The sequence below is a fragment of the Crinia signifera genome, chromosome 1 (assembly GCF_055691185.1).
Source record: "Crinia signifera chromosome 1, ASM5569118v1, whole genome shotgun sequence".
Classification (NCBI taxonomy): Eukaryota; Metazoa; Chordata; class Amphibia; order Anura; family Myobatrachidae; genus Crinia; species Crinia signifera.
Window position 1 is genome coordinate 56,543,202 of NC_139217.1, and position 14,489 is coordinate 56,557,690.

At 46.2% G+C, this 14,489-nt stretch overlaps 1 protein-coding gene across 6 annotated transcripts in view; it reads left to right on the forward strand.

Annotated features, from left to right (window-relative positions):
* The window catches only part of JAKMIP1 (janus kinase and microtubule interacting protein 1), a 320,143-nt gene that overhangs the window by 277,076 nt on the left and 28,578 nt on the right, over window positions 1-14,489 (forward strand). For all 6 annotated transcript variants that reach the window (XM_083155504.1, XM_083155462.1, XM_083155496.1 and 3 more), the window contains exons 12-14: window positions 4,127-4,189; window positions 6,252-6,350; window positions 13,921-14,022. In XM_083155504.1, coding sequence (XP_083011630.1) covers window positions 4,127-4,189; window positions 6,252-6,350; window positions 13,921-14,022 — 264 coding nt within the window. The remainder of the gene's footprint in view (window positions 1-4,126; window positions 4,190-6,251; window positions 6,351-13,920; window positions 14,023-14,489) is intronic.

The following is a 14,489-nucleotide window of genomic DNA, read 5'->3' on the forward strand; positions in this document are numbered from 1 at the left end:
AAGTGTAACCGGAGTGGGTGCAGACTCAGGTACTTTACTGCATACATTGGCTGCAGTGCGGCTTCCAATTAGAGGAGCCTCCAGAGGAGTGGCTGCAGCACAGTTCAAAATTCATATAGATGAGAAACACCAATTGCCAGTGAGTCAGTTCGGAATGGCAGTTGGTGGCAGTTTCTGAGGCTCTCCTGTTTGAATTTTGAACTGTGCCACAGCCCCTGCTCTGGAGTCTCCCCTGATTGGAAGCCATGTGCATGTGACTTCAGCCTTCAAAGTTAGGGTCCCAGTTTCTAACATGGTTTTAGCAGCACATATCTCTGAATCTGCTTCTTGATGGACATTGTTTTGTATCTGATTTGTGATATGTACATTTCCAAAAACTGTGGTCATACTGCTTTATGTTGGTGATATTATTTATTATGATTATTAGTATCTATGTTTTAAAGGTATTTTTTGTAATAAACAAGAACTGAGGTGTTTTTGCTATGGAGACAACCACAGTCCTTTCAATATGCACCACCGTCTTACCTTATTCATATTTCAGGAGTTGCTATCTCTTATATATTTAGCCAGATCTGTCACTCAACCCCTGTGGAGAACGTTCCTGTGTAGAACAGTTTCACTTTCATGTGTCTGACGTTCCACCCCCTTGACATCACCTCCCCCCGCCCAGCCAGGGCTACAGTACACGCCCACCATCCACCATTACTCCACAGCCACCATCCACCATTACTCCTGCACATCCCTACCCTCTGCCAGGACCCCCGCGACCCCCCTCCCGCGATTCGCGGGACCCCCCCGCGAACCCCCCTCCCGCGATTTGCGGGACCCCCCCCGCGACCCCCCCTCCCGCGATTCGCGGGACCCCCGCGAACCCCCCCTCCCGCGATTCGCGGGACTCCCGCGATTCGCGGGACCCCCGCGACCCCCCTCCCGCGATTCGCGGGACCCCCGCGACCACCCCGGTATCCGGACTATTGTTAGACAGCACTTACATCGACAGCCATTACATCGACACCATTAGTTCGACACCTCAATAGGTCGACATGGTTTTAGGTCGACATACCATTAGGTCGACATGTCATTATGTCGACAGCTCATTAGGTCGACAGCTCATAAGGTTGACAGCTCATTAGGTCGACACTGCCATTAGGTCGACAGTGTCTATGTCGACAGTCAAAAGGTCGACATGGGTTTTTTCACTGTTTATTGAGCCGACATGTGCCGACAGGCGGTATTTCATGCCCTACTATCCACTAGGGCGTGGTGGGAGAATAAAATAGTGTGCCGAGCGCAGCGAGGCACCGTGCCCAAAGCATAGCGAGCGGCTGCGGTACACTTCAAACTGTGTCCATGTCGACTGTGTCGACATTTCGGCCAAAAAACGAAAAAAAAACCATGTCGACCTTTTGACTGTCGACATAGACTCTGTCGACCTAATGGCAGTGTCGACCTAAAAACATTTCGACCTAATGAGCTGTCGACCTAATGAGCTGTCGACATAATGACATGTCGACCTAATGGTATGTCGACCTAAAACCATGTCGACCTATTGAGCTGTCGAACTAATGGTGTCGATGTAAGTGCTGTCTAATATCCGTCCCAGACCCGACCACCCCCTCCCGCGATTCGCTGGACCTCCGCGACCACCCCCTCCCACGAAACGCGGGACCCCCGCGACCCTCCCGCAAATCGCGGGACCCCAGCGACCCCTCCCTCCCGCGAGCCCCCTCCCGCGATTCGCAGGACCCCTGCATCCTCCCCTCCCGCGATTCGCGGGACCCCTGCGACCCCCCCTCCCGGCATTAAAAGGGCCCCCCGCGACCCCCCCTCCCGCGATTCACGGCACCCCCCCCCCCTACTGTGATTTGCGACCCCCCTCCCGCAATTCGCGCCGCCCCCTCCCGCGATTCACGGAACCCCCCGTAGCGCACCCCTCCCGCGATTTGCGGGCCCCCTCGGCACTTCTCGTGATTTGCGACCGCCCCCTAATTCACACATTCGGGGACCCCACCTCCCGCGATTCATGCCCCCCTCACGCAATTCACGGCACCCCCCACACCCCCCTTCCTGCGATTCGCAACCCCTCACGACCCCCCCTCCCGCGATTCACGAAACCCCCCGTAGCGCCCCCCTCCCGCGATTTGCGGGCCCCCTCGGCACCTCTCGCGATTTGCGACCGCCCCGTAATTCACACATTCGGGGACCCCCCCTCCCGCGATTCATGCCCCCCTCACGCAATTCACGGCACCCCCCATACCCCCCTTCCTGCGATTCGGAACCCCCCACGACCCCCCCTCCCGCGATTCATGCCCCCTCCCGCGATTCACGGACCCCCGCACCACCCCCCTGCGCCCACCCTCCCTTGATTCACGCCCCCCTCATGCAATTCACGGCAACCCCCCACACCCCCCCTCCTGCGATTCGCAGCCCCCCCACGACCCCCGCCTCCTGCGATTCATGACCCCTCCCGTGATTCACGGACCCCCGCACCACCCCCCCTTGACTCACGGCACCCCACGCGCCCCTCCCGCAATTCACGGACCTCCGCAACCCCCCTCCCGCAATTCACTAACCCCGACAACCCCCCTCCCGCAATTTGCGGACCCCCGACAACCCCCCTCCCGCAATTTGCGGACCCCCCTTCCCACGATTCAAGCCCCCCCGCCCACGATTTGCGGACCCCCGCCCCCTCCCGCTAACCGCGGATCCCCACACACCACCCCCCCTCCCGCAATTTGCAGACCCCCCAGACCCCCTTCCGGCAATTCCACCCCCCAGCGGACCACCGCGGCCCCCGCTCCCGCATTTCACGTACCCCCGTGACAATGGGGGATCCTGTACCACCACAAGCAGGTACCGCCCCTAGGTGGGAAATCCGGCCCTGGCTGCCGCACTGCAGGTTTCCCCACTGCCCTCTGCACCAGCGCCACAACTTTTATCAATGTCTTGCCCACATACCACTATTATACAGCCTCCTGCTCTCATGCACGCTCACTCCCTCCCAGTGGGAGGAGACGCTCACCCACTGCCGGGAGCTGCATACTGTCCCCCACCCTCCTCCAGTTCTAGGGATGCCCATCGACCATCAATGATTTTCAAATAATCGATGGTTTATGGCCGATGTTGAATACTTTTGCCATCAATGTGGGAGGACACTGCCCTGCCTCCTGTTCTCCTGCCCCGTAACTTCCGCCAGTGGAGACCCGCTCACCCTGTGTTGCCCACATTCCCCTATCATGCTTTACCGCCCAGCCTCCTGCTCTCATGCACCCTAACTCCCACCCAGTCGGAGGAGACACTGACTCCTGTATTTCTGTGCTGCCACGCTGGACCCTCACCCACTGGCAGAAGCTGCACAGTGTCCACCACCCTCTTTAGTCCCCCGTATGCCCACACACCCCTATCACTACCCAGCTTCCTGCTCTCCTGAACCGTAACTTCCACCACTGGGTAATCGCTGACGCTGTGTTGCCCACATACCCCTATGATGCCTCATATCCCAGCCTCCTGCTCTCATGCACCCTAACTCCCACCCAGTAGGAGGAGACACTGACTCAGGGCCACCGTCCGGTACTCCTGTGCTGCCACGCTGGACCCTCACCCACTGCCAGAAGCTGCAATACAGGGCATCTTTCATACAATTCTAACCATATTTCTCACAATACAAATGTTCACAAATTAAGGGGCGTAGCCCCATACGCCGGTGTGAAGAGCGCCCGTAGGGCGCGATGAATCACCTAGTATACTTATATTCTGGTCATTAAGGTGCTGAGTGAGACACTACACTGTGAGGGCGTGCCAAGTGGCTGCCATAGGGACATTACCCATACTGTGTCCCTCTTGCTTTTTTATTTTTGTATATTGAATACAAATAAAAGCCTTCACACACTCACACTGCAGTTACTATTCTAATAGTTATGATTGTGTCTTTTATATTGCAATACGATCATGGACGGTAAGTTCCCGGCCAATTTACCCCTCTTTTTGATGCCATTCCACCAATTTCATTGTAGTGTTCCAGTCATGTGCGCACAAACTGGAGGCAGCCATCTTGTGGACTTTTATTCAGTATTCATGAGAATCTATAACTGAGTATATAATAAGCTGTGTTACTGGTCTTCCTCAGGATTCCAAGTGGGTGGAAGAGAAACAGAACCTTCTGCGGAAGAACCATGACTTGGTCGAAAAGGTATGGTCGGGTACATCCTGTTCTGGCTGCCCCTAGGACCACTGTTGTGTGGTGTTATGTAAGATGCTGTACGCCTGCTAGATTTGAAATACATTCACATAGTGACTGGGGGAGGGGGGGGGGGGGGTGTGCTGGGCAATGCTGCACAACAGAGAGATACAGGAAAGAAATGACTGGAAATTTAGGTAAACATGAATGCATCTGTTATGTAAAGTAAATGTGTAGTCTCCATAGACTGGATTCTAGTCTGTTTTTTTATTATTAAAAATAAAAAAAACAAAAGACAACTTACCTGGTACATCCTATTGTCGCATCCTAAAATAAGCCCATTGCTTGACATGAACCCAGTTATGTTATATTTTTTTTTGTAGTGAGTTGTATAAGAGTTCTTTAGAATGTTTTAAGCCCAAATAAAGTTTTTATTCACAAATGAATTATGCAGCTTGACATTGAAAATACTTTGCAGTTAAAGATTGGATCTACCTAAAACATGAGCTGTAGTTTTCTAGAGGTCTGCTTACATACTCCTATTCCATGTGATGCTCCAACAGGAGGTTCTCCAGCGGCACGGTGTTATAGTCCGGTCTTCTATAAATGCTTACCTTATTTAAACAGACAGTGAGTTGTCAGTGCCCCTCCCCTTTACACTCCAGTTCATGGAAATAAGTGAGGCGGTGGCAACCACTAGGTCTACCAAAGTGGGTGAGCGGAGTACAGCACTGGGGGCGAGAATTACTGCACCAAATGTTTTATTTTTTTAGGCGGACATTTTTAGGATACTTTTCCGCTTAAGCCGCCCACTGTTGTTCTGTCTGCAGCCATCTTTATTAGTGCTGGCATATGTACACCCACGACGCATCTCCTTTCTGTCCCCATGCTGCAAACCAGCATGGAGGTTAGGTCTGCACTCCCACCACATTGCCATGAGATGAATGTTGTGTGATTGTATGGTTGCCATCTAGAACATCCATTTTTTACAGAGCGAGTGATACATTGATGGATCGGACAATATGCTCTGTTGGTATCAGTCTGCAAGTATGTATGGTGCAGAGCAGGCTGCAATCCCATACAGCAGTGGTGCTCAACCTCAGTCCTCAAGGACCCCCAACAGCGGATGTTTTCCAGGTCCCCAAACACATTCAAATGTGAAATAATTAGCTCCACCTGTGATCTTTAAAAATGTGTCGGTGACTAATGACATGGAAAACGTGCACTGTTAGTTGTCCTTGAGGACCGAGGTTAAGAACCACTGGCCTACAGCACGTGTCCGATGTACAGATAGAGGATCTGTGTGCACTTAGACTCCTGTCAGACATTAGATTAATGTTTTTATGTAATATTCCAAACTAAACACCACTGAAATAATGACATGCAGCTCACGGTTTCCACTTAGTCCTTTGTACGGAGCAGGGCCAGCTCAAATCTACAAGCACCCTGTGATAGAAATTCATTGTATTATTCCCCACTGGGAAAACAGAAAAAGCATACACATTGCTCCCCACACTTATCTTCCCCCATAGGGAACAAAAAGCATTCATTGTCTCCACAGAAGATTCACCTGTCAGACTCAGAGACTAGTTGTATTTTTTTCAGCAGAATCCAAGATTTATCATATCCCATTACTGTTGGCGTTGCCAGGGTTGTCGCGCAGCAGAACTAGTTTCAGTGGAGCCCGCAGCCTCTTCCTCAACCTCCGCAGCAGCACCTGGCGGCATCCTCAGTATCCAAGTCACTGCAGTGCACTTTGCAGGAGGGACCAATACGTCATGCGTCCGAGACCAGAAGTTAGAATTGCTTTGCAGTGCTGCTGGTGGTTACTGCAAAGTCCTTCTACCCTGGTGGTGGTTGTTGCATTGCACCCCCGTGCAGCTGCTCTGCTGGAATGGCCTTGCTATGGATCATTATTAAGATAACATAAATGTTTTGCATATACAGTATTATTTGTGATATTCTCAGTAAATTGAGTTGCCCATGTTTACTTCAGTAAGTATAATTCGTACAGATGTGTAAGTACGGTCTCTCAGCTCCGACCAAGTGGTCTCACAATATGGTGTTGTTTCAGATCTATAAATTTGAACTGGAAGAGAGCCAGCTGAAGAACGAAATCCAGGACGCGAGAGACCAGAACGAACTGTTAGAATTCCGCGTTCTAGAGCTAGAAGTAAGAGATTCTCTCTGTAAACTGTCCCCAGGAGCAGAAATTACCTTTGAGTCTTTTATGAAATATATTTAATACAAAATACACCTTTAAAGCACATGGATATTTGGGAGTGGGAAGTGTCACTAGAGCGTGATGCCTTAAATTACTGTAGTTTGAAGAGACGTTACAAATTGGCAAGAGACTGGCCATCGTAAGCCGTACACTGCACTTACTTGTATGTTGTAATAAAATGATTGTTCCATGTTTAGCCCACACCTACCATCTTGTGTTCTGCATGTCCAGCATGAAAACGCACACTAGCAATTCTGTTCACCCTGTTCATTTTAATGTCTTTGTTTTACAACCCTGCATGTTTAATTCATTTTACATGTGTCTTCAGACACATATATATATATTTTAAAATATTTTTTTGTCATAATAAAAAAAAAAAAAAAAAAGCGCTTGGATTTAGTTGTTTCTCATTTATACCATCTCATTTCTTGCACGTCGTTTAAATTGTTTGTTTTCTAATATTCCATTTTCTGATGTTACCCAGCATGAAGCCATTTGTTACGTTCCATCTTCAAATACTAAAATTACCCGTATGGATGTCCTTGTGTTGTATCTGGCACGTAGAGGGTTCTCTCTTTGCTCTGGTGCCACCGTACCAGATAATCGGTTGCGTTGAACCTTTTTGGGGGGTACCATTATGAAAAAACGGTAATAAACAGTTCTCGTAGAGAGTCGTGCTAACTGATACATCACATTTTTAACATAGATGCAATGTGTTCTATCTTACTAGTACAGTAGCTGTGTTTCTGAGTTGTCCTGTGAAGGTTATTGTGAAGGTTATTTGGAAAGGTTGGGCTGGGTGGATTGGTTATTTTGGCCACGGCTCAACCATCCACTAACAGATATCTGCTGGACAAAATCAGGGGCCTGATTCAGACCTGCTCACTAAGCAGCGTATTTTCGCTGCCTAGCAAACAGGTAAACTCCGCCCAAGCAAATGTCCGCCCCTCCCATAGTGTGAATCCCCGCATTTGCATCTGAGGGGATGTGTACGCTTACACGTCCCCTTCGCCAACAGGCGTACAGGGGAAAAATCATTCGATGGTCGCTGATAATCGAATTTTGTCCCACTCGCAGATAAGTCAATCCAGCTGACTGATGGAGATGGATGAAAAGGGGGCAGGCACTGATGTCATGGGACGCCATCCACCCACCCCGAGCAGACATTGGCCCACCTGCGTTCCAAGGGAAATGCCTATAAAACGTGAAGGCGTTTGCACAACGGGTCTACACATGCGTATTTTCGCGCATGCGCAGACCCACAACATTGATCACTGGCACAAGTTCGGGCCATACCGATCAAACCTGAATGAGGCCCCAGGTGTCCGGATTTGGGAGCAGTGGCTGGGAAGGGATTAGAGAGCTGCCCCATACCAGATCTGTTCCTTGTCTGTGAATTGCAATCAGGTCTGTGCAGTCTCTGTGAGACATGTAGGTGATCCCATCAGGGTTGGCCAAACCGGTCCTCAAGATCTACCAACGGTCCACGTTTTCCAAAATACCTAGCTGGTGGACAGCTGTAGTCATTACTAACTGTCACAAGACCCAAATCACCTAGCTGGCGCACAGCTGTAGTTATTACTGTCACATGACCCAAATCACCTAGCTGGTGCACAGCCGTAGTCATTACTAACTCACATTTCCCAGGTCACCTAGCTGATGCACAGCCGTAGTCATTACTAACTCACATTTCCCAGGTCACCTAGCTGGTGCACAGCTGTAGTCATTACTGTCACATGACCCAAATCACCTAGCTGTTGCACAGCTGTAGTCATTACTGTCACATGAACCAAATCACCTAGCTGGTGCACAGCTGTAGTCATTACTAACTGTCACATTTCCCAGGTCACCTAGCTGGTGCACAGCTGTAGTCATTACTAACTGTCACATGACCCAAATCACCTAGCTGACGCACAGCTGTAGTCATTACTAACTGTCACATGACCCAAATCACCTAGCTGGTGCACAGCCGTAGTCATTACTAACTGTCACACTTCCCAGGTCACCTAGCTGGTGCACAGATGTAGTCATTACTGTCACATGACCCAAATCACCTAGCCGGTGCACAGCTGTAGTCATTACTGTCACATGACCCAAATCACCTAGCTGGTGCACAGCTGTAGTCATTACTAACTGTCACATTTCACAGGTCACCTAGCTGGTGCACAGCTGTAGTCATTACTGTCACATGACCCAAATCACCTAGCTGGTGCACAGCCATAGTCATTACTAACTGTCACATTTTCAAAACTGCTGCATTCATTCCTACTATAGATCCACAGGTGGCCTGACATACATGAACTGTTGGTAGATCTTGAGGACCGGTTTGGCCACCCCTGCCATAGATGGACACTTGTGAGATTCTAGTAAGACTTTGATACACGCGCAGGCTGTTGCAGGTCACAATTACCCATGTAGTCCTGTGTTCGCTGTTACTCAGTAAAACTGTAATTTTTGATGAACAGGGATGAGAAAAGCAACATATTTTAAGTCGCAATCATTTTTATTTAAAAGAAATTCCCAAAATGAAAATTGCGTTGAGTGCTGGTAGAAAATCCTTATTAATAGCCTCCTTAGCCTCTATCTATTATACGGTTGCCATAACTACACATGGTTTTAACATCCTCTCATTTTGACAGATTTACATCATTATTTCTTACTGAATGTCAGGTAGACTTCCTGAAATGTAGTGATAATCTCCCTGATCAGTCAATCTACTTGTGGCCAGGCTTGGTGGGCACAGCAGGATGAGGATAATGTCACACTTTTTTGCCAAACATGGAGGAAACACCATTGAGAAGCATAAGAAGCATGTGTGCTACAAGAAAATGGCCGATGAGCTAGAGTAGGGGTCTCTATACTGTGTGCTGTGGCACCCTGGGGTGCCTCATGACGTTTACGTGAAGACGCCATATTTTTAATGGACAGTCATGCCTATAATCTAGGGAGGGATATTGGTCGGGTAATCATTTAAGGTGCCTGGGAAACCTGGGAACCATTGATGGTTGGCACTTCCTGCACTAGTAAATGATGGAGCATCCAGAGAAGTGGGTGGGGCTTTAGCCCAGGCTGGGGACAGAACTAAACTGTTCCCTGCACAGGGGTATAAAAATAATCCATTCCTACATCACAGGCATAAATGGCAAAGAACCATCTGTTCTCCACCATCGATAGCACGATCGTCCGTAGCAAACCATCAGTGGACAATGGCCATCCCATAAAACCACATTTTTAAAAGTAGACGAGTATGAATTGCATTGTTATGTTCTACCAAACACCCTGATTATTCCCATGAGCAGTGAAGACATTTACAGATCCCATTAGCTTTTCAATAGGGTTTTAACTGCTTCTAGACACACTTCACATGGAATAAAATAAAATAAACTTCCGCATATGGATCACTTTATAGATGGCGCACACAGGACGTTATTTACACTAGGGATGCCATCCAAGGCATGGGTTCTTGAGGCCCCGATGAAGGAATACAGACACACAATGAGCATAACCTCGGCATTGACTATCACGTGTAGTCATGTGGAGAGTGTCCTATCTGTAGCTGTATACGTCTTGATGGTGTCATGTATTCAAAATACGCAATAACATCAATAACCTCGTAAGGCGGATGATTCAGAACTGAACTATATTGAAAACTGTTAAATGGAATGAAATGTCAAAAAAGTTAGCTATATATGAAGATAGAGGCTACTAATACAGCATCCCAATTTCCTTTACACGGGCCTATTTATCAAGCTCTTCCCGTTACTACATATACTGTGTGGAACCCACAGTTTCAGCATGACTTGCACCAAATGAAACATTTGCTAGGTTTGCATATGGCCACAACATTGGGATAGGCATGACAAACTGTTCCAGCCAACTGGGGAAGAATAAGAATCTCTTTCCAGCCAGGCTACTCCGTAGGGGAAAGTATCTGCTAGCTTTTGGTGTTTGAGCTTGACAAATTGCACTGCAGCATCCTCCTCCCCATACATTGTTTGGGGAAGGCATTACTCTGCGTCTTTTTTATGATAAATCTGTGATATGTCCTGTGTTTCACACTTTGTAAATAGCCACTTTAATTTAGCGTACATTATTTACAGTGACAAAAACCTTAATTAATAGTCTCCATTAATTGCTGTAGAGAAATTACAGCCGCCCCAGTATTTCAGCAGTACAAACAGGTGATTTACTTTATTTAATGACTAACCTGAACCTTACATGGTTATCAGTGGGAATGTGCTCGGTTTAATTTTTAAAAAATACTTATTTCATTCTCTGACATCGTGGTACCTAATACATAATGATCATTTTATTTATATAGCACTCTTTTTCCATTAGGACTCAAGGCGCTTAACAGATAGAATGAACGTAATACAGTACAGGAACAATGAAGTACAGAGAAGCTTTTACAGGAATTTTGGAAATGCTTAAGTAAACAGGAAAGTCTTGTGTCTGTTTTTGAAGGATTGTAGAGTGGGAGTCTCTCGTGCTGTGCGGGGAAGTGAGTTCTATCGAGTCAGAGCCGCATGGCTAAAAAGCTAGACCCCCAGATGAATTACAGGACGTTCTACATACTGTACTGCTGAAAATCCTTTATCTACTGATCATAGTAATCGGGTGGGACAATATGGAATCAGAGGCTGCTTTGGATACCGTGAGTCTTGGTCATGTAGGGAACTCAGTACAATAATCTTGAGGATGATTCGTAATCTTATAGGCAACCAGTGAAGGGAGTAGAGGATGTGGGCTATGTGCCAAGAACAGGGTTGATTAGTTACATGGGGCCTTAGTCTAGTTCATTCTTTCTGACAAAATCCTTCTTAGATGGACAAAACCATGTGCACTGCAGGGGGGCAGATGTTAAATGTGCAGAGAGAATTAGATTCACCGTAACGTGAATCCGCTTTGTACCCCCCCATTGTATCAAACTAGAGACACGTCTATTCTTTGTTTTCATGTTGTGGTCGTATTTTTGTAGATATGGAAATGAGAATAATTGGAGTTCAGATGTGCTTAATTACTATGCACCAGAGACCTTGATAGTAGGTTGTGAGGAATTGCCACATCAATGCAATGGTCCCTTTCATCATATTCTGTAAGGATCAGAATGCATGTATTCAGCCGTCAAGTCATTTCTCATTTTCGCATGGTGTCACGAAGATAAATGTTACTTAATTGCTCTGTTAATTACTCTGCAACCCAGCAGGTTAGATGTCTGTCCAATTTTAGGGTGAAACGAATATCAATAAATATGTTCTATTGCCTGGCTGAGGATACATTGTGCTGTTTTTCCTTTGCTGTGAGTGACAGGAGGTGCGCACTGTTTATAACAGTAGAATGTTGAAACTGCATTTTTTTTACAGTATTTAAACCATAACCTAAGAATAAACCTAATCCCGACCTGTGTATCTCCTGATATGTACAACACACATGAGTTTTGCGAGAGATATCTGTGGCAGCACTAAGCTAGCGAATGCTGTAAGTGCACAAGTGTTGCCTGTTAATATAGCCGCTATTGTCCCATAATTCCCAGACTCCTTTGCAGCTGAGCCAATACAGCATGCCGAATACTTTCTTGATCAATCCCAATCCCCATTATGTCACATATATTGAAGTATATTATGTTTTGGATTGTATTTTAAATACATTTCTTTGATAAATATAGCCTATATTGTAAGAATGGCATCACCACATGCAGACATAAAATAATTGCTATTGGTTAATAATGTATAATAGAGACCATTCAAGGGAAACGCACATCTTCAAAACCTGTTTTGTTCTGAAGCCCCTCCAAAATGTTTGTGTTAACCAAACCTCAATAGACATGTAATGAGGAGAAAAACCTGGGAGTAGGCTTAATAATGAAGGCTCTGGTGACGATTATGATGGGTGTGGTATGACAGCCCGACAGTCGGGATTTGGACGGTCGGTGTACCAAAATCCCGAAGCCTGGTACTCTGACAAGGGGACAAGAGCAAAGAAGCACCTTTGCGTGGACCTCCCACGCGGGAGAATAGCCCCTGTCAGTTAGTTTTCCAACTGTCGGGCATTTGAATCGTCGGGATTCCGCTGTTTGTATACTGACTGTCGGGATCCCAACAGTCTGGCCATCACCCGGCATCCGATTTATGATCTCTGCTCATTTCAACCATTAATCTCCCTTACCTGTATGGAAAGACGTCTCTTACGTGGAGGTTCTAAACAGTTGACTTCATGTTTGGATTACTAGGGGTAGATTTAATAACTCTTCTAAAAATAAAAATTAGTATTGACCCTAACGTGTTCCCTATTGGTGTAAAATGCATTTAATTTGTATGCATGAGTCTGAACTATTTATTTAATTGGTACTGTACATGATCTAAAATAGTTAAATTCTATTTTAAATCTGAGCTTTTGCTTCTAGATAGAATGTCTATTTGTGTAAGTCTTTGGTTGTTTTAGTACAAAAATATTTGTCTAAAAGGCTTTTCTACCTTTAGGATTTAATTTCTGCTGTCCTGCAATTTTTCAAACAACAGATTGCTTTATATTCTGTCTTTTTGTATTTTTCACATACTTTAGGGCAGTGGTTCCCAAACTTTCCTATATCATGGCGTACTGGAGTATCAGCGGTTATTTCATGGCACCCCTAGGCTGAAAGTTTCTTATTGAAAAATGAATCTAAAATGATTAAATTGGGTAAATGGTGCAGGCATTCCCCTATGTTGGTGTAAATGGGGATTTGCCTTAAGGCCATGCACCCTTCAACCACAACCATCAATGGCAATAGTGCAACTGGCCACAGATAATGGCATACTATGCAACGGATGACCATCGAAGTATTTACCTATAGATGGTCATCCGTTTCCTTTGACTGATTGGCCTGTAGACCAATCAAAACATGGGGGCAGGGCTTAATGGGTGTCAGGGGTGGAGCTATGCTTCGTTTTCCGACCCCTTGGGGGGGAAAAAACGATATGTTTATGCTTGACATTGAGGGAGGGAAACCATCTGGTTCTCCCCCATCGATGGCAAAACTATTCTACATTGACCATAAACAATTGATGGTTTTGAATCATCGATGATCGATGGCCATCCCTGTTCCACATTGCTGCTTAGCAAAGCTGGGATGTATGCATGAACTAAAACTAATTTGATTGGAATCTAGCCTCAACCCAAGCTGCAGCACCCAGTTTGGGAACCACTGATCCAAGGGCTATATTATATAAGGGCTTTGAAAACTCATAAAAGTAACCAAAATGGTGACACAGTACGATTTAGAAAAGTTGCAGGATGGCGCATACAGCACAAGACAATAAATGTAAAGGTGTCTGAGGGTGAACTCCTGACTAAATGATGTCTATAAAATTTGCTTGTTCCGTAAATTTTACTTTTTTTCCCTCCCTTTTCTATTGACCAATGGGCCCCAGTCTGATTCCACATATCCACTGTGTGTTTATATCAGGGCAATATTCCATGACCTTTTTAGCTTTTCTATTAGGTAAAAAAAAAAAATGTAAAATAACACATTTTTTCCCAGGAGAGAGAAAGAAGGTCTCCAGCCTTTAACCTCCATATAGCCAGCTTCCCAGAAAATAATGGAAGCGCTCTACAGCTTTTCTGTCAGCAGGAAGGAATTAAGGTAGATGCAGATTCACTTCCATCTTCTGGTGCATCCCATGTCTTTTCACTGCCATTAACCCCTCATTACTGCAGACATGTGAACAGAAGCGTTCCTCCAATATGTTGTCAATGGTATCCTAACTGTACTGTCATGCATGGTCACCCTCATCTATGTGCATAGTGTAAGACAAGATACTGCTATTAAGTTGTATAATGGTAGATGGAAAGCGGCCATTTTGTTGTCTGAACCAATATTTATTTCCTCCAATGTGCAGGTGATCTGTTCCCTCTGATAGGCTGATTAGTATTAATTCTACTTCTCTGAGACTTAAGTGTTTGGCTATAATGTGACTGAACTAAATAATCTGAAAATGTCATCTTTAATGGCATACACCGTAAAAAATTATCCAGCATTTATCCATCATGGTAAATTGTATTAAGGGCCCTTATGATAACCACAGGTATGGTATTGGCAGTCTTGTCAGT